At 37.7% G+C, this 21,537-nt stretch overlaps 1 protein-coding gene across 7 annotated transcripts in view; it reads left to right on the forward strand.

Annotated features, from left to right (window-relative positions):
* Positions 1 to 21,537, forward strand: part of Cdc27 (cell division cycle protein 27) — a 507,070-nt gene that overhangs the window by 206,984 nt on the left and 278,549 nt on the right. For all 7 annotated transcript variants that reach the window (XM_068226370.1, XM_067141899.1, XM_068226371.1 and 4 more), the window contains 2 exons: positions 9,200 to 9,406; positions 13,942 to 14,077. In XM_068226370.1, the coding sequence (XP_068082471.1) occupies positions 9,200 to 9,406; positions 13,942 to 14,077 (343 nt within the window). The remainder of the gene's footprint in view (positions 1 to 9,199; positions 9,407 to 13,941; positions 14,078 to 21,537) is intronic.

A 21,537-nucleotide genomic window follows, 5' to 3' on the forward strand; every position in this document is an offset into this window, starting at 1 on the left:
ACTGACAGATGAAATGAAATGTTAACAGAGTGTGTTGCTGGAATGAACGATTACAGGGAAAATCGGAGTACCCGGAGAAAAACCTCTCCCACCTCCGCTTTTGTCCAGCACAAATCTCACATGGAATGACTGGGATTTGAACCACGGTATCCATCAGAGAGAGGCCGGCGTGCTGCCGCCGGAGCCATGGAGGCTATATTGGGTAAGGAGTACATGATGAAAATAAATAAGTTCAAAACAAAAGTAATAGAGTGCACTCGAACAAAGGCAGGTGATGCAGGTAATATTACATTAGGAAATGAAGTCTTAATGTCAGAAGTAAGGAGGACATAAAATACAGACTAGCTGAAGCAAGGAAGAGCTTTCTTAAGAAAAGAAATTTGGTCGCTTCGAACATTGATATAGGAATTAGGAGGATGTTTCTAAAGACTTGCATCTGGAGCGTGTCATTGTACGGAAGTGAAACATGGACAATAACTAGCTCAGAAAGAAAGAGAATAGAAGCTTTTGAAATGTGATGTTACAGAAGAATGCTGAAGGTGAGATGGATAGATTGAATCACAAATGAAGAGATACTGAATCGAATTGGTGAGAGGAGATCGATTTGGCTAAATTTGACTAGAAGAAGAGAGAGAATGATAGGACACATTTTAAGACGTCCAGGACTTGTACAGTTGGTTTTGAGGGAAGTGTAGGTGGTAAGAACGGTAGGGGTAGATCAAGGCATATGACAAGCAGAATAGAGGAGATGTAGGATGCGATAGTTACATAGAAATGAAAAGGTTAGCACAGGATAGGGTGGCATGGAGAGCTGCATCAAACCAGTCTGTGGACTGATGACTTAAACAGCATTATTATTATTATTATTATTATTATTATTATTATTATTATTATTATTATTATTATTATTATTATCAGAGTATTTATTTTTTATTTATTTAGCCGGGCTGAGTGGCTCAGACGGTTAAGGCGCTGGCCTTCCAAACCCAAATTGCCAGGTTCGATCCTGGCTCAGTCCGGTGGTATTTGAAGGTGCTCAAATAAGACAGCCCCGTGTCGGTAGATTTACTGGCACGTTAAAGAACTCGTGCGGGACTAAATTCCGGCACCTCGGCGTCTCCGAAGACCGTAAAAAGTAGTTAGTGGGGCGTAAAACAAATAACATTATTGTTATTATTATTTATTTATTTATTTATTTGTTTATTTATTTATTTATTTATTTATTTTTAGATGGTCTAATGAGCTTTTTTAATGGGTTGGTCAGTTTTCCTTTAATTTCCATTATGTAATTTACATTTACATGAATGGCCTTCGTGGAACTGTATACGTAGTAATAGTTTTTTTAGGGATGTTCTAATGAACTTGTTAATGGTTTGTTAGTTTTTCCTTTAATTTTCCATTATGTAATTTATATTTATGTGAACAGCTTTCATGGAACTTTATTCATAGCTTTTATTATTATTAATTTTTTAAAGGGATAATCTAACGAGTGACATGGTGGAAGTAGGTCAGTGGACTGCAGCCATTTGGACCCATGCTAATGACAGAGCAGCGGTTTTTCAAAAACCTTGCAGTAAATGCTGGAGTAGAGACAAACGAGGACATCTTTAAGATAAGTTCCAGGTTTCAGGTTCCTATTTTAAACATAAATATTTGAGTGTGACTTCATAGAATCTGATGATGTTCTTTCGAGAAGGAAACATGTCATTCTATTTTAGTTAAGTCGTTTCTTTTTCAGGTGTAATATTGTTACCGTATGTTTTATCTTTCAGGTAGTTTAAAAATGTATTTACTCAAAGTTAGTTTCGGTAGCTTGAAGAGCCTAACAGTTATAAATTAACTGGGTCGAAACTGAAAAGGGATGGCTTCAGATATTACAAAAAATGAATGAATGGAATTACAGAACAGTCCAGGCTGTTGAAAATTTCAACCCTTGTCATTTGTAGGATTAATATACCTGTTGAATGTCAGTGATCTGGAAACTTCATCTTGTTGAGCAACATTGTGACTTATGCACCTAAGTTACAGATTTCAACAGCTTCTCTGAACGGATCTCTTTAAGGGCTTTGGGTTCTTTTAACTATTATCACTTTATTTAGTCACACAGTACTGATGACCAAAGAAGTCCTTATCCACTGAAATGAGCCAGCATCAGCTACAACCCTCTGTGGTAAAGAGTTTATGTTCATGAAGAACTTGTAGATTAATGCTTACCTAATAACTTGTTCAATTGATGAACGCAGGGTGATGATTCATGTTTGTTTTCTTTTTTGATCACAGTATTAACCCTAGAACTGGCAGTTGTCGAATATTCAACACTTAAGCCCCTGCTGTAGTGGTATTGTTGAATATTCAATATGTTTGTATTTCTTTATGTAATTTCCTCAATTCTTCAACAGATGTCATTACAGTCTACTTTTTATTGTTCTTGTTGTCCACTGCAGCCCTTAGTTCAGTTTCATTTATAGTTACAACTCTTTGGACGCAATTTCACGGAAATAAATGAGTGCAGCTTTATGACCATATGTTTGAGCGCCATTGCAATGTTCATTCACGGGCTCTGTTTTGATATTCTATTTTATTTCATAGTTTTCCATTCGGTATGAGTTATTTACACTTGTATATATATGTTGTTGTTTGAGTCATCAGTCCATAGACTGGTTTGATGCAGTTCTCCATGCTACCCTATTCTGTGTTAACGTTTTCATTTCTACGTAACTACTGCATCCTACATCTGCTCTAATCTGTTTGTCATACTCATACCTTGGTCTACCCCTACTGTTCTTACCACCTACACTTCCTTCAAAAACCAACTGAACAAGTCCTGGGTGTCTTAAGATGTGTCCCATCATTCTATCTCTTCTTGTTGTCAAATTTTGCCAAATCGATCTCCTCTCGCCAATTCGATTCAGTATTTCTTCATTTGTGATTCAATCTATCCATTTCACCTTCAGCATTCTTCTGTAACACCACATTTCAAAAGTTTCTATTCTCTTTCTTTCTGAGCTAGTTATCGTCCATGTTTCACTTCCATACATTGCCACGCTCCATATGAAAGTCTTCGAAAACATCTTTCTAATTCCTATATCAATGTTTGAAGTGAGCATATTTCTTTTCTTAAGAAAGCTCTTCTTTGCTTGTGCTAATCTGCATTTTTATGTTGTCCTTACTTCTGTCATCGTTAGTTTTTTTACTACCCAAGTAAGAATATTCATCTACTTCCTTTAAGACTTCATTTCCGAATTTAATATTTCCTGCATCACTTGCCTTCGTTCGACTGCACTCCATTACTTTTGTTTTGGACTTATTTATTTTCATCTTGTAGTCCTTACTCAAGACTTCGTCCATACCATTCGGCAGCTTCTCGATATCTTCTGCAGTCTCAGATAAAATAACAAAATCATTGGCAAATCTCAAGGTTTTGATTTCCTCTCCTTGGATTCTGATTCCCTTTCCAAATTCCTCTTTGATTTCCTTACTGCCTGTTCTACGTAAACATTGAAAAGGAGGGGAGACAAACTGCAGCCTTGCCTCACTCCTTTCTGGATTGCTGCTTCTTTTTCAAAGCCCTCGATTCTTATCACTGCAGACTAATTTTTATACAGATTGTAGATAATTCTTCGTTCTCGGTATCTGATCCAAATCACCCTCAGAATCTTAAATAGCTTGGTCCAATCAACATTATTGAATGCCTTTTCCAGATCCACGAATGCCGTGAACGTGGGCTTGTCCTTCTTTATTCGATCCTCTAAGATCAGATGTAAAGTCAGGATTGCTTCACGTGTTCCTACTTTTCTTCTGAAGTCAAATTGATCTTCTCCCAACTCAGCTTCAACTTGTTTTTCCATTCTTCTGTAAACAATACATGTTAAAATTTTGCAGGCATGAGATACTAAACTAATGGTGTGATAGTCTTCACACCTGTCAGCACCGGCTTTCTTGGGAATAGGTATAACAACATTCAGCAGAAAATCGGATGAGACTTCTCCTGTCTCATACATCTTACACACTAAATGGAATAACCTTACCATGCTGGTTTCTCCTAAGGCAGTCAGTAATTCAGAGGGAATGTCACCAATTCCAGGTGCCTTGTTCCTATCTAGGTCGCTCACAGCTCTGTCAAACTCTGACCTCAAAATTGGGTCTCCCATTTCATCAGCATCAACAGCCTCTTCTTGTTCCAGAACCAAATTTTCTACATCTCTGCCTTGATACAACTGTTGGATATGTTCCTGCCATCTTTCTGCTTTATCTTCTATTCCTAGAAGTGGCTTTCCATCTGAGTTCTTGAAATTCATACACCTAGATTTCCTTTCTCCAAAGGTTTCCTTGCTTTCCTGTATGCAGCATCTACCTTTCCTAGGACCATACAACATTCAACATCCTTGCACTTCTCCTTCAGCCAGTCTTCCTTAGCTACCTTGCACTTTCTGTCCACTTTATTCTTTAATTGCCTGTATTCTTTTCTGCCCTCTTCATTTCTAGCATTCTTGTATTTTCGTCCTTCATCTATCAGGTCTAGTATCTCCTGAGTTATCCACTGATTCTTAGTTGATCTTTTCTTCCTAACATTTCTTCAGCAGCCCTGCTGACTTCATTTTTCATGACTATTCACTCTTCCTCTGTGTTTCCTTCAGCCTTTTCATTGAGTCCTTTTGCAACATGTTCCTTGAAACAATCCCTCACTCTCTTTTCTTTCAACATGTCTAGATCCCATCTTTTTGCATTCTTTCTTTTCTTCAATGTCTTCAGCTTCAGATGGCATTTCATGACCAACCAGTTGTGGTCAGAGTCCACATCAGCTCCTGGGAAAGTTTTGCAATCCAACACCTTGTTTCTGAATCTCTGCCTAATCATAATGAAGTCTACTTTATACATTCCAGTGTGTCCAGGTCTCGTCCATGTATAAAGCCATCATTCGTGGTGTTTGAACCAAGTATTGACAAGGACTAAATTATGATCAGTGCAGAATTCAACCAGCTGACTTCCTCTTTTGTTCCTTGGCCTACTACTGCATTCCAGTCTCCCATCACAATTAGATTCTCATCACCTTTTAAATATTGTATTAAATCTTTTATCTCTTCATATATTTTCTCAATTTCCCCATCATCCGCTGAGCTAGTAGGCATATAGACCTGCACTATTGTGGTGGGCATTGGTTTGGTGTCTATCTTGACGACAAAATTCTTTCACTATGCTGGTCATAGTAGCTTACCCACTGCCCTATTTTCTTATTCATTATTAAACCAACTCCTGCATTTCCTCTGTTTGATTTTGTGTTGATAATTTGGTAGTTGCCTGACCAGAAATCCTGTTCTTCCTGCCAACTTACTTCACTTATACCAATTACATCTAACTTCAGTCTATCCATCTCCATTTTCATATTTTCTGATCTACCACAACGATTCAAACTTCTAACATTCCACGCTCCGACTCGCAGAATGTCGGTATTCATCTTCCTGATGATCGCCCCCTCTCGTGTAGTCCCCACCCAAAGATCCGAATGGGGGACTAGTTTACCTCCAGAATATTTTAACCGGGAGGAAGCCATCATCAGTATATCATTCATACAGAGAGTGCTGTATGTCCTCGGAAGTTAGTTACGGCTGTAGTTTCCCGTTGCCTTCAGCCATGTAGCAGTATCAACACAGCTAAGCCATGTTGAGTATTATAACAAGGCCATATCTGTCAATCATCCAGACTGCAGCCCTTGCAACTTCTGAAAGGCATCTACTCCCCCTTCGATGAACCATTCGTTAATCTGGTCTCTCGACAGCCATCCGATGTGGTTGCACCTGCGGCTCGACTATCTGCTACATTGGGACACGCAAGCCTCCCCACCGTGGCACTGTCACATGGTTTGCAGGGGAGGGGTGTGTGTGTGTGTGTGTGTGTGTGTGTGCGCGCGCGTGCGTGCGTGCGTATATTGTTATTTGATTGAAAATATACATTTTTAGTACAGTTTGTGTCTAATTATGGTGTCTTCGTAATGGAAAGTTAGTGTGAAATAGTGCAAAATTTGTTGGAAGATGAAAGTGACTGATCTGATTTTGAGACCATTGAGATTGAACCAACAGATTCCGAGTCTGATTCAGAATGTGTATCAGCTATTTCATCGCATCAAATATTGGAAAGCGAGAGTAATGACGAGCCTGCCATTACCGCATCCTATCATAACAACGTTTTCTACGGTCATGCCTCCTGAGCATATCACTACTGCAGATTACTTTACTGTCAGAAATCCTGGATCTAGAAATACACCAGGTAAGCAGTCTAGGCCTATTGATTGCTACTTCTTGTTTTTTTGTGCTCTTATATGGTCCATGATTGCACAAAAAACAAATAAGAATCCTGCCAATTTCATTTTCAAAAATAAAGATTATTTGGCCAGACATCCACATAGTAGATACAAGAAGTGGAAAGATGTGTCAGTTGCTACGATCAAGAAATTCATTGCCATTTCTTTGAACACAGGCCTTACAGTCGAAAAGATCACTGCACATTACTGGTGCCAATTCACCTCTCAGAAAATAGATTTTTATTCAAAAAACTATGCCTCCAAGAGGGTTTCAAATCATTAACAGATTTCTGTATGTAAACTCCAATGATCCCATTCCTCGTGGTACACCTGGATTCGACCCTTGGCGCAAAGTCAGGACTTTCGTGGACTACTTGAACATGTAATTCAAGAGTCGCTATGTAAATTACCGCAGCAATGTATGTATGTATTGATGAAAGCATGATAGGAATGAAAAATAGGTGTGTTTATGTACAATATATGCAAAATTTAAAAAAATCCAGTTTTGGACTAAAAAAGTTTCAACACTTGTGAAAGTCAAATTGTGTGTTTCACATGGAGATTTACCCCCTGTGGGTGGGGGACACAAGTGAAGAATAGACCCATGGTATCGCCTGCCTGTCGTAAGAGACGACTAAAAGGGACGACCAAGGGATGATTGAATTAGAACCATGAAACTACTTGTCATTAGTACCATCACTCGGGGAACACCATGGGTCGCCTTTACAAGGGGAGGGGTACCACTAAGTTAGGTACACAATAGGTTTGTGATTAGTAGCAGCAAGGAGTGGTTCACTGTGGGTTTACAGTACCTGTGATTAGTACCACTGTATCCGGAACACCACGGACCTATGTTGCCTGTGATTAGTACCAGTATGTGAGAAACACCACAGGTCTGGGCATTGTCTGTGATTAGTACCACTATATGAGCGATACCTTGGGTCTGCATTGCCTGTGATTAGTACCCACTATGTGGGGAATACCACGGGAATACCGACGCCTGTGATAAATACACCTACGTTGGGAACACCGTGGGTTTGCGTTGCCCATGAGTGGCACCATTATGTGAGAAACACCATAGGTCTGCGTTACCTGTGCGACATACAATACTTGTGAGTAGTACCATAATGTGTGGAACACCGTGAGTCTACGCTACTTTTGATTAGTACCGCAACATGAGATATACCATGGTTCTACTTTACTAGCGATAAGTATCGTTATGAGAGGCTGTTGACCTGGATTTTGGACCCCTTTAGACTACAAGCATCATCGATACAGGATTGTGCTTTGGAAGCTGTCCTTTGATTGGTAAAACTGTTGTTTTAAAATAGTTCCTGGGAAGGTGGGACATTGCAGGTCGGTTCCGCTGATTATTTTAAATTCATATTCATCCATTCATTCTTTATCATCACATTTTGAATTCCAGTCAATGGATGAATCTTGGACTTTTAAATTGTCATTACATTTCATCTCATTTCGTACCATTAGGGGCCATTGACCCAGATGTTAGGCCCCTTTAATGAACAGGCAGCATCACATGGAGATTTATAGTGGCAACACCTAAAATAAAGGATGAGCACCTGAGGGTCTTGCACATCATGTAGTCATACAGTTGACAAAAGTTTGTAATTTGTATGCGAAAGGATACTACTGTACTTGATTACAGACAAGTTTTATTAAAAAAACCCACAGGCCAAGGCGCTGTATAACAAAGTGATGCCGACAGGAACAATTTGCCCTAACTCAAAAGGATTGCCCAATGAGCATACCAAGGTAAATTTCAAACTAACACAGACCATAAATTATCGGACAGGTAATATTCTAACCGTAGGTTTCAAGGAAACTAAAAAGCGTATACCAGTGTTCTGCTTATCAACAGGTGTCTATGCTGAAGATAAATTAGTGTGAAGCAAAAGTAGGAAAGTAAGTGTGAAACCTGTGGCAACTGGGAAGTACAATAAGGGAATGGGAGGTGTTGATCTTGCAGACAGTAATGTGTACCACATTACTTCTAACAGGCCTACAAAAGGATATTGGAAACAACCTGCATCATAAGTGGAACTCAAAGAAGAGGGGTAGGTCAAGTTGGTGGTGTCATGGGTGTAATATTGGGGTCCATGGACATTGTTGGCTTGAATTAGAGCACTATTTCAGGAGGAGTCCCAGAGACAAGAGGAGGAAGGCATTGTGAGTAATACGATGAATCAAAATAATGATTGTATGCTAATACATTTTCCCTAATATTCTCAAGAATATCTATCTGAGAGTGCTGAAAGTTTGCTAGTGCATTACAAATACATTATTGACAATCTGAATATCTTGGTTTGTTTGTGAAATGTTCCAGTTTTGTGTGCGTATGATCAAAATTGTTATTTTCAATTTAGGAATTAAACTTTTTGAACAACTGTACATTTTGCTAGTCAAAACATTTATGCAATTTCGTGTCAATATGACAATCCACAGTGTATTTAGCTTTACATACATCTGTAAAACTTCATAGATTTATTTCATACTTTGTGAATATTTTGTATTTTATTTAGACAAGTAAAAGCTGCCAAATATGGCTGCTACCACATGATATAACATCGCCATTTCAAGGGTAAGAGTTGCTGTACAACTATGAGCCACTACAGGTCTACCATATAGCCTACAAGAATGAGATTTTTGGAATTAACTTTAAAATTGAACATTCTTTTATGCACTTCACTTGAATGGTATCCTTTATTTTTGGGGTGAAATACCATACTTCAGTTCCATCCTGTATATTTCCTTTAACTTGATTTTTCATAAAATATTTGGTTCTTAAAGTAAAACTGTCTGAACAACCAGAAATAGTCTGTTATCAGTGTTGTTCTAATTACGTATGCTATAATTGTTAGAGATGATATGATTTTGTTGCAGCACTCCATCTCAGTCATTCAATAGTATGTCTATGCCAGGCACAAAACTTTTCTCGATGGAAGACTCTCCGTTGCTGTCTACAACCATGTGTTCTGGAGTATCTGGTATATGCACGTTAACTGCTTCATTAGCCAAGGCAAATCGTTTTCGTACTATGTTTGATGGTGGTGGGAATGGTAACCACATAATTCCTGCATCAGTTCCCAGGTATGCTTAGTTGCTTTTATATTTACCAAGTAGTGGCTTGAAGGAGTAATTTCAATGATACAGGAAATATAATTAAGTAGCAAAGTATAAATGATTCTGCTGTAAATAGAGTGTCTGTTATATTATGTACTACCGAGCGGGATGGCCGTGTGCTTATGGTCACGTAGCTGTGAGCATGCATTCAGGAGATAGAGTTCGAACCCCAGTGTTGGCAGCCTTCAAGATGGTTTTCCGAGGTTTTGCATTTTCACAACAGGCAAATGCTGGAATCTGTACCTTAGTTTCTTAGATCCACCATCCAGAAGACCAAGATGGACAAGTTAAGAAATGAGGAGATGAGGAAAGAAGCTGGAATAAAGACATCCGTATTAGACCGAATTGGCACATCCAGACTGCGGTAGTATGGGCATGTGATGAGGATGGAACCTACAAAAACAGCCAGAATAAATTTGGAAAGACAGGTGGAGGGTAAAAGACCTGCAGGAAGACCTAAAACCCGATGGATGGACATGATCAAGTTTGATCTAGTTACCAGACAGGGGATGACGTTCTCCATGACAAGTTGTATATGGACAGGAAGAAGAGGAAGAAGCTCATTAACGGTACCCGGGAAACTGGAACTACAATGATGATGATGATGATGATGATGATGATGATGATGATGATGATGTAAAGGCCACGGACGCTTCCTTCCGCTTCCTTCCCACTCCTAGCCCTTTCCTATCGTACATCGCCATAAGATCTACGCGTGTCGCTGCAATGTAAAGCAAAATTGTTCAAAAAAAAAAAAAAAAAGAAAAAATCCATCAAAGAAACCGTTATGCACTGTTGCATTAATTCTTAAAATGATATGTTTCTGATACTTTTATTCTACATTAGACATTATCATTTTAAGCATATTAAAATAATATAATACTGTGTAAGATGTGAGAAGTTCTACTGATACTAACTAGGATAACTTGGCTCATTAATATGCTAGCTGGTGTGGTATGTTTGGACTTATGGGGAGGTGGGTTTGATTCCTGCCAACAGCAGTCCTTGAAGAACCACAATTTCCTTCCCAAAACTGAAACCCAGTGTATAAGAAATACACATACTAAGAACTGGTACAACTGTAAGAAAATTGTTGAAATGAATTCACACTCTTGGCAGGGGTACACTACTGATGATTAGAATATTCAAACCACATAATTGAATAGGTCTGTTTATTTGCTTTTGTTCATAGATCTGTCCAGTATATTTTCACTCAGTTAGGGAAAACAGCATTGCATTTCCTGTGTAGTGGATGTACACTGATGTGGCCTACTCATATATTTTCAATGAACACTGTTTCCTTTTAATACAGTGCTTAAAATAAGTTTTGCATCTTACAGCTTCACAGGATAATAATCAAGATATCACAAACATGTTGACATTCTATGCTGTAGACCAATATCTGAGAGACATGGTGATGCTAAACCTAAATCATGTTTTGTATTTGTCTGATAGGCATTTGTTGTGTCAGTCCTTTTTAACATCACTTGTAAGTTTGATAGTATATAGACAGCATGGGTAGGATTATGGTTAACATGGCAAGAGTACCCATTTCTGCTGCTGATCGTGTTCAAATTGTGACATTGCTGAAAGAAGGATGGCGACAAGTGGATGTCGCTGGTCATGTTGGAGTGAGCTGAATGATGCCTCCGGAGCTTGGATAAAGTTCTGGAAGACACAAATGTTTTATGATCAACAACAGAGTATGATACGTAAGAAGAGCAAAATGTATGAACGAGACTGTCAAAGAAAGTGCGGATTTTATGTAATGGATCACGTTTTTGCTGCCCAGGAGGAATGTATGTTGTGTTATTATTCAAATGAAAGTTTGAAAGAATCGCCTTGAAAACGGTTTCTGCTCATAACAGATGATGGAAATGGAGTCGAAAGAAATGCACTTTTTGACCAATTATCACTCAGTTCGGTTTCTTTACAAGGCACATATGGATGACAACTGCGAGAAATGCATAAATCTCGTATAACTTGACTGGCTGCCACAAGCTCCACAAACTTTTTGGTTCAATTTCATTGTTCACTTTAGTTTTTCAGTGATGGAGGCAGGGTACCTATTAGTCTCGGACTTGAAGAGTTTCACCATTGTTTCAGGAACAAAAATTGAAAAACAATCTAGTGCAGTTGATGTTGCATCCAGTGGATCACGATTGTTCTCGAAAAATATTTGCTAGAGGCGGAGAATCGGTGACTGTCCAACCTAATTCAGTGTCTGTAGGCTTCCTACAAGTGTTAGTACCATAAGCAGAACATTTACACCTTTTTTAGAGCTGGCACGATGCCAGAAATTGCATCCAAACCACCTGAAGTACCTAGTGAATGTGAATCATTCCCTGCCTTTGAATAATCATCGCTTGCGTCACTTCATTCTAAAATAAAGAAAACTACATTAATAATTTATTTCTGAATGAATCTCCAGTCATATGAAGATCATGAAACATTAACTAAATAAACTACAAAGTGCAAAATCAAACTTGGGTAGAATATGATAGAATAGGATATAAATTCCTTCATCACTATCATGAAGTTCAAAATCAGGGTCTAGATCAGAAGCATCTACCACTTCTTCTGAACCACTGTCATAAAAAATCTCTTCTAATGTCTCTACAATTCCACTTTCATTCAATCATCCACTCATGATAGCAGAAACACATCACAGTCTAAACACTTCGCACGATGTAAACAAAACTCTGAAAGCGTGCGCCTTGAACAGCTGGAAGCATGGAGTGTAGAAGCAAACACGTGAAAACGTAAGCTGCTATAAGTTCAAGAAAACGACAGAGGACACGAGTGCACAGTATAGCTGTTATAAAAGTTCTAAAAAAAGGTATGTATAGTTTCCGGCCAATTTTCATTCGGGCTGTGTTGACAATGTAATAAATACGCAGGCCCGAGTTAGCGATCAGTCTGCGCTGTTTTACCACCCCGATGCACACTCGGGCTTGGTCTCCAACGTGTTAAGAATAAGCCACCTCCTTGAATCAGCTCCAATAGAATGTTGTCAGGTCCAGGTCTGGTATGATGGCGGCATTTCCATCCATGGGTGCGGGTGTTGTTGTGGCATTCTCTGAGGACATCCTCAGCTGTGGTAGAGTTGTGATTTAAAAGACTCGAGAAGTTTTGTTTCCAGTGCTCCAAGTTACCTTTTCTGTCAGTAAAGGTAGTAACATTGTTGGCTGATTTGGAAGTTCCTACTGAAGAACAAATTAGTCCATAGGGTTCGTTAATCCCTGCATAGAAGTTTTGCAGGTTTCTGGCATCAGATAACCTTTGAAGTTCTTGAGCTTTCTGTTGCCACCAGTTGTTCTTCACTTCCTGATTTGAATTTGGCATTTCCATTTAAGATCTTGATGGGCTTTCTTCAAACTGGAGGATTGATCTTTCTGAAGGGATATAAGAGCTTGCCATTTGGCATCAGTGAGGCTCATGATTTCTGTATTGTTGTCCTGTTACCAATCTTGACTCTTCTTTCCTCGGAAACCAATAGATTCCATAGTTGACTTGAGGAGAACAGTTCTAATTGTTGACCATTCTTACTCCATGTCATTTATGATAGTTGGATTGGATGCGAGCTGTTCTGAGATCACTTTCTGGAACTGCGTAGCAATTGATCGGTCTGAATGTTTACAGATGTCACACTTCCTTCTGGACAGACTTGAGCGATGCAGAAGCAATGGAAGGAGATTCTGAGTTGGCAGATAAGAAGTTTGTGATCTGTCCAGCAGTCGTCAGTATTTCTTGTGGTCTTTGTTCTCACATTGTCAAGTGATGACATAGTCAAGAATATGCCAGTGCTTGGATCATGGTGCATCCACATGGTCTTAAAACGGTTAGGTAGCTGGAACTGAGTGTTGGTGACACAGTTCATGCTCAGCGCATAGGCTGGGAAACAATAACCCATTGATGTTGCATTTCCCAATACTATATTTGCCCTTTACATTTTCCCAATTCTGGCATTGAAAATGCACAGTTCATATTCATTTCTTTAGTAGTAGTAGTAGTAGTAGTAGTAGTAGTAGTAGTAGTAGTAGTAGTAATCTCTGTGTTCATTGGGAACAAAGTGGAATATCTGCCATTGACCTGGTGCCATTATGGAATTGAGCCAGGTTATATTTGCCAAATCTGGAAGTTGTTTTTACTTTTCGTTATTATATTCTTGTTCCATGTGACTTGCCTTTGATAGTTAAGTAAATGATGAATGCTTTAAATTACTAATACCATGAAAAAAAGTAACCATATCCAACGGAAACAGATTGTAATGGGAGCATAGATATTTCATTTTGAAATATTAATCTATGATATTTCCTTCATTGTGTGCAAATATTTCTAAGAAATACTGTTTAGAATTAAACTGAATAAGCCAATCCACTTTGCCATAGTGTTATAAAATTTTTACTAATTATTCACTTACATTTTTATCCTTATTATTTGCATATAGGTTACAGATCTTTGATTTTTCATTGTTTCAATTCTATTTGTTATTCTTCCAGTTTTGGTTTGTTGCCTCTCTTGGATGCAACTTCAAATGATCAGCTGCAGTCTGGAATCTTATCTCAAACACTAGCAGAGGCTAATGATCAGAAGAGCTTAGCTAAGCGTGTTAGCAGTTTACGTGCTCAAGTTGGGGTATGTGTACTGATTTCAGCAGCTTTCATTACTAAGTACTAAAATAACACATGTTTAATATTTTTTCCTTATTTAGACATCTCTGCTGAAGATTAGACTATATTTTCAGAAGAGAAGCATCCAAAATACTTCTTAGGAAATACTATACTCATCCCTACCCTGTCTGTGATATGTAAACTTTAACTGTACTGTTCTCCTTCAAAACCCTTTATAGGAATGTACAAGAAATAAGGTATCAAAGAAACAGAGTAAATGTCATTGATAAGTGTAGAAGTGTTCTTAATTTTAGAAATCAAGCAGATGCTCTAGCACATAGTTTTCATGACAACTTCATTGTGTAGAGTGTGTTTTGTATTCTGTATAAATATAATAATTTTGGTTCGGATGTAACTTGCTTCTCCAGGACTGACCTTTTATACAGGGTGGTCTGCTTAAGTTTTTTACCTCAAAATATCTTCTAACTAGTTGAAGATAGCACATGAAATAGCATGCAGCTTGGTGTCCAGTGCTTCAATAAGCTATGAGGCAGGATTACTAAGTTGTGTTCTTAATGGGACTATACCCAGTTCTGTTGCCTACATAGTTGGTTTTAGGCAGCTACATTCAATGATGCAGTTATTTCCACTATTGAAGGGTGCATTTTTTTAGATGTGCTGCCATCAGGAGTTAGTTGCCCGAAGGTCAAGAAGATAATGGCTATGTATGGTCATACCTCGGGTTGATGTAACCAAAGAGCGTGACCATACAAGCAATCTCTGATGCATCACACGCCCCATGTCTGTAATGTTCTTAAGTGTTCAGATTGTCGACATTGGATATGAAAGTCACGTTTTTCTTTGAACTCATAATCTCTGAGAATGTTTCAATGTTTTAAGGTAACAGTTTAAAATTAAGTTTTGTATCAAAGAGCAGAGCTGATGTGTGAATAAGTTTTTATGTAAAGTCTCAGGATATTATTGAAATTATGTACAAAGGAAACATAAACATAATTACTCTGGAAAAAGAAGGTTGAAAGCAGGGATATATACTGCAAGGGAATATACATATTTTAACATTCCTAATGTGTGCCCCATGGTTGGTAGATGTGACATAATAAATTAATGGGTGCACATCGTTACGTGGTCTGTAAATACTTCACAATAGGTGCAAGTATAATAGTGGAGACAGCGCAAAAGCGGCCGCACAATGCTTCCTAAGCAGATCCCAAAAAAATCTGTAGGTTATCGAAAAACAACATATCTTCAAGTAATAGAGCAGGGATTCACTCTCCTGGGAGTAGATTTAATGGTGGTAAGTTACGGCAATAACCAGATCATGAGCACAACTATCACAATACAAAGTTATACAATGTACCGACATCTACATATAACATTGAACGGTAGGTGACAGGACAGCAAGCTATGAAATAACAAGTCCTATTTAGAATTATTGAGATAAGTTTTCTCCATTTATTTCATTCATTAGAGATATGCTGGGTAAATGAAATCATAATAATAATACAGATGTTGAATAAAGTAATCGGCGAGCAGTGACATTGACAATATTCTCACTAATGAGAACAGCTGACTCTAGTAACTTGAGATGCAACTTGAGAAAATAAACCCATTCAAATCTCATATACAAATATACAATTTTCCATCTCAATGACCATACATATAACACTGTTCAACAATGACATACATAAAGGAAAATACCTAATCTTTACAGATTTTAGTATACTGAATTTGAAAATGACAATACTTTTTGTTTTTTTAGCACCTGTTTTTAAAAATAAAGGTACCCAATCTTTATAGATTTTGGTACGCTTTCGTACATTTTTGGGCTATACATCCTTACTTCTGTTTTTTTAGCCCTCGTTTTCTTGTTATTTCAGGAATGCCAATGAATGCTGTGTTTCACGCAGTTATAAGATGTGCACATTGTAATATGAGCGTGACGAGCTTGACCACATCCGCAGACACATCGGTCGGTGAACACATGCTCTGCGTGGTATGATTTGTAGCTAACACAGTCCGAGATTGCTTACCTTCCAGATTGCTCCATTGTGTATTGTGACATGAGAATGCTCCGCAGATGTGTTAATAACCCCAACAATTTTTGTTACCTACTATATGTGGAGATGCAATTTTTAGAGAAAGGAAGCAAACATTGTCAGAAGCAGTGAAAAAAGCTTATTTCCTGTATTTCGGGTGCCAATCAAAAGCATGGGCTCCTCATATTTCTTGTACAACATGTTCATCAACTCTAAATGCATGGATGAAAGGAAGAAAGTTTCTGTGCTTTTTGCAGTGCCGGCCATTTGGGGTGAAGCAACAAATGGCTACTTCAGCTTGGTGCCTCCGCTAAGTAAGGGATTTAACGAGAAAAATAAAATCATCGTACAGTATCCTAATATACCAAGTGTGATGTGACCAGTGCCTCATGGAGTGGCTCTTCCAGTTCCAGATCCTCATATAGTCGCAACAATAAACTTTTCTAGTGGCAGTGAAGATGAACACCAGTCAGATACATGCCATCCTTCCACATCCAGCAATCCCACCTTTACACCATCATCATCCAGTGAAATGCACAAAATCACGCAAAGTGAACTCGGTGATCTTGTTTTATAGACTTGGACGTTTCAAAACATAAAGCCGCACTGTTAGCTTCTCGTTTAATGGAGTGGAATCTTCTGCAAGACGAAGCTCAAGCATGTACTTTTTGCCAACATCAGAAGCCACTCAAAAGGAATTTCAACACAACAAATGAAATGACATACTATATGAATGTTCAAGGTTTGATGCAAGAAAATATTTTATGCTGTACAAACAGGACTATTGGAGACTTTTCATAGATGGTTCGAAAACTAGTTTGAAAGCCGTGCTTTTACATCATGGCACCGTGCTTCCTTCTATCCCAGTGGGATATGCAGCCCTAGCAAAGGAAAGTTACATCATGATGAGAGCTGTTTTATACAGCATCGACTGTGATAAGCATCAATGGCTCATGTGCTGATTTAAAAGTTATCAGTATGCTTATGAACGACCGTAGCCATGTTGAAACACCGGATCCCGTGAGATCTCCGAAGTTAAGCAACATTGGGCGTGGTCAAGATTTGGATGGGTTGCCACGCACTGTTGGTGGGGGGTAAGGGAATGGAGGAGTGGAAAGGAACTGGCCATCCTACCGCACGTAAACTCCGGCTCAGGACACCTCTGTGGAGGTTCGGACCTGCCTTCGGGCAGAATACACACTTATGCTTATGAGCCTACAAGGTGGGTACACTAACTACTGTTCCCACATTTTTGAGTGGGATAGTCATGCTAAAGATTTACATTACAAACAGAACTAACCATGACGACAAGTTTTATTGCCTGTATCTTTAACTAAATTGACTGTAGCACTTCATGTACTTAGTCTAAAGCACTTTGATTTATTTTTCACATGACTTGTGAATAGGTTACACCTTATGAGTTTGCATTGTAAAAACTAGAGCCTATCAGACAAAAATGATGTGATATATGGAATCAGCACCCCTTAAATTGTATAAATCCATTTAGATATTCTTGTCATAAAATTTTTTTGAATAGAATATGAAAAATGTATTTATCAGTATTTCAGTACAAATATAAACTTCAACACTCTGTATCTAAAAAACTAGAGTCATTCTAGAAAAACAGACTCAATATTTGTGGTCTGTGCATCAAATTAACCCCAAAACCACTGTCAAATGTTTGGTAAGTAAATGTGTGTTGGGCAGTACTAGGCCTACGCTTGTTTTACTATGGCCCATTATAATATGTGAAGAAGGTATAAGTTTCAGTAACTTCAAAGCTTGAGCGGATCTAGATTTATAATTGTCATTTTCAACTTCAGAACACCCAAATCCATACAAATCAACTATTTTGGCCTTTGTAAAAAAAAAAGTCTAGTTGTAATTCGTAAGTGTGGTTACGGTAATAATATCCAAAGTAATATACGAGAACCAATATTCAGCATATATTCATACCATCAACACCTGTCTCTTAAGAGATAATTGATATTTGCCAAACCAAATCAATTGCCTTTAACCTGTTGTCAATTTACATTGTTTCAACAATTATTACCTCATACGACAGAGTAAATAGTATTATGGTAACTCATATTAATCACGTATAAGAATTGATATGTTCTCTGACCTTGCTATGCCACAGTCTTCCTGTATCATTTATAATTGAATCTGGATACCTCCTAAGATATTCTTAAGTAGAGTTAACAACTGATACTGTACAATCACATAAGTATATGAATATTCTTGTAATACCAAACATAAGTTTATATATATTCCTCACCATAGAATAAATATAATGCGATTTGTTACACATTCAAATCATTTAATACATTCAGTTCTCTTATGACCATAAAATATTATTTGTTGTTGACCCTCATATGCATCTCCAAGAATTAATATTTGCACGTAAACTGATATTATTCCAACTGTATAAATAGTGTTATTCTCAGCTAAATGGAATATTATACAAATAAATAGGCTTACATATTATATAAAATAAGTAGTTTAGGTGTATAATTAATATGAATTTTTAAGTTTTTATTATGAATTTATTATGAATGTAAGTACAGTAGAACCCCGTTTATCCAAAATAAAGGGGGCAGAGCCACTTGGGTTGATGCATTTTTTCGGGTGACATGAGGTAAATATTTTCAGTAGTTAAATGTTAAAATAAAAATGCATAAACTCTGTTAAGCAAAGGTGCATACTGTATATCAACCTTAAAATGTTTATATAATGACACTGATTGTATAAAACCAGTGATTTTATTCTGAATTTTCTTCGTGCAGCGCTGTCGTTCAGCTGTGTCGCGCCACCATTTAATCAACAATATACATCAGCTGGTGTAGATTCATTGCTTCGTTCAACAGAGCACAAAGCGATCTGAAATAATGAAACATTTTTTTGTTGCTATTGAACTGAATACTGTGTACAGTATTTTATTACAGTACTGTAATTAAAGCATGTGGTACTGTAATAAAAATTCAAATTCAGTCTTACCTCCAGTGCATTAAATCTATCATCTAATGTTAACTTGATTCTCAGAACTGCTATTGTCAAGGACGGTGTTGTCTGCATAATCTTCATGACGAATAATACAACAACAATAATAATAATAATAATACAGTAATAATAATTTCTGCTTGTTTAAGAAAATATCATGGAACGAACTAGAGGGTAAAAAACTGTTTTGTTTTATGCTACACGTGTATTCTGGTATAAGTCATAATATAAAAATAGGGTTCGCCTAGTAGCTCTTGGCACATATAGCAAGAGAGTTACTAATATCAACGGTTATGAATGAGAGGGTAAAAACAAAATATAAAAATACTATTTTGCCAGAGCATTTCGGTTAAGCCGGGTTTCAGTTAAAAGAAGTTCTACTGTATATTCTTTCCTTAGACTGTAATACTGATAAGTACTGTACATTCCTTGTAAATAAATGATTCCTCAACAAGATTAAATGAAAATCCGTTACCAAGATAATTAAATATATACAAGTAAATCATGTCGTAATATGAAGGAAATTGTCGACCAGAACATAAATAAAACAAAGCAGTCAATGATAATCAAATGTTAACATGTTGAAATTCCAAAAACTGAAGATTATAAAACAAGAAAGAATATCAGTGTCACCTCAAATCTGTAACAACCAATATGAAATAAAACCATAGTTAAAAAATTACATTACAGCTTTATTACCCCACTATAGTTACAAACCATTGGTATAAGGAAATAAAGGTAGCACCATGACTGGACTAACTACATAACTACAACTAAATCTATAACTAAATCTGTCTGGCCACAACATCACCCCATGATGAGGAACTTCAACCACCCTTCCTTGGGATGCCATGACCAGACATGTCTCATGAGGCCGGAAACCAAGCCCTCATAGACACCTTAAGATGACAATGCTAGCCTCCCCACCCTTCCTCTATGTAGCAGCTCACACATGGGTGGATTGCCAGCTCCACATATAGCATGCTACCTCTGCATTCTCCTGTCGAGATGGATACCATAACTCAGCTCTTCTTTCTTTGCTTCATTGACATCTTACTCTCCTCTAACCAAATACTACTTTCTACGTTACTCTAATCCATAACTACAGTCAGTCTGATTCAGCACTTTAGCTTGAGATAGGTCAGACCTATCTCTCCCTCTCACCTTTACATTACAAGACTCCACCATCTTGCTTCTTCCTGTCTTTCCTAACTATGTCAACAGTTCCTTTCTCACTTACTTTACAGGTACATTTCCAGACCCCCCCCCCCCCCCTTATGCTTAGCCTCTCTTATCCATCCTCATACTTATCCTTTAACATTTTTGCTGTTTTGCTTTACGTCGCACCGACACAGATAGGTCTTGTGGCGACGATGGAATGGGAAAGGCCTAGGAATGGGAAGGACACCGCTGCTTCTCCTTCCATTAAAGAAATTTCACCACTCTATGAAGCACCTACATAATTATTTTTCAAGGGAGCAAGTAACCAATGCTGAGATTATATGGTGCATGCATACTGTCGTGCAACACCATTCTTTACATGCCAGTGAAGAAAGAGAGAGGGAGTGTTTTTCCAGTAATGTTTCCAGACTCCGAAATACCTTTGAAAGTTACATTGCACAAACAAAATTTGCATATATAATCATTCATGGTTTGGCTCCCTATTTTCATAAAAAAGTTCCTCAGATGTGTATTATCTTCCTCGGACCCCGCATAACCCATAGGTTACCATACTTTTCTCTCAGTCGCCAAGCAATGTAGCCCTCTATTAATAATTCCAATATCATCTCAGAGTGTGCTAAATTTCAAAAATTTACCTCACCACACTTGGTCACAATGAATGTTCATAAAAATGAGTCCACTGGTTATTGGCGGAAGTCGCATCACAGTGAAAGTAAGTAACGTACAGTTTTCCAGTAATAATAATAATAATAATAATAATAATAATAATAATAATAATAATAATAATAATAATAATAATAACAATGTTCTAAAAAGAATAGTAATGATTCTAAAAGATCACAAATACATAATTCATGAATAATTTTGTAGGAATCGGCAAAGCGTAACGAACAGTGGCATATTTAGTAATGATGTAACGTATAGGTTACAATGGGTCATGTTGTTGTTGTTGTTGTTTGAGTCATCAGTCCATAGACTGGTTTGATGCAGCTCTCCGTGCCACCCGATCATGTGCTAACATTTTCATTTCTACGTAACTATTGCATCCTACATTTGCTCTAATCTGCTTTGTCATATTCATACCTTGGTCTACTCCTACCGTTCTTACCACCTACATTTCCTTCAAAAACCAACTGAACAAGTCCTGGGTGTCTTAAGATGTGTCCTATCATTTTATCTCTCCTTCTCGTCAAATTTAGCCAAATCGATCTCCTCTCACCAATTCGATTCAGTATCTTTTAATTCG

Source organism: Anabrus simplex, chromosome 2, assembly GCF_040414725.1.
Source record: "Anabrus simplex isolate iqAnaSimp1 chromosome 2, ASM4041472v1, whole genome shotgun sequence".
Lineage (NCBI taxonomy): Eukaryota > Metazoa > Arthropoda > Insecta > Orthoptera > Tettigoniidae > Anabrus > Anabrus simplex.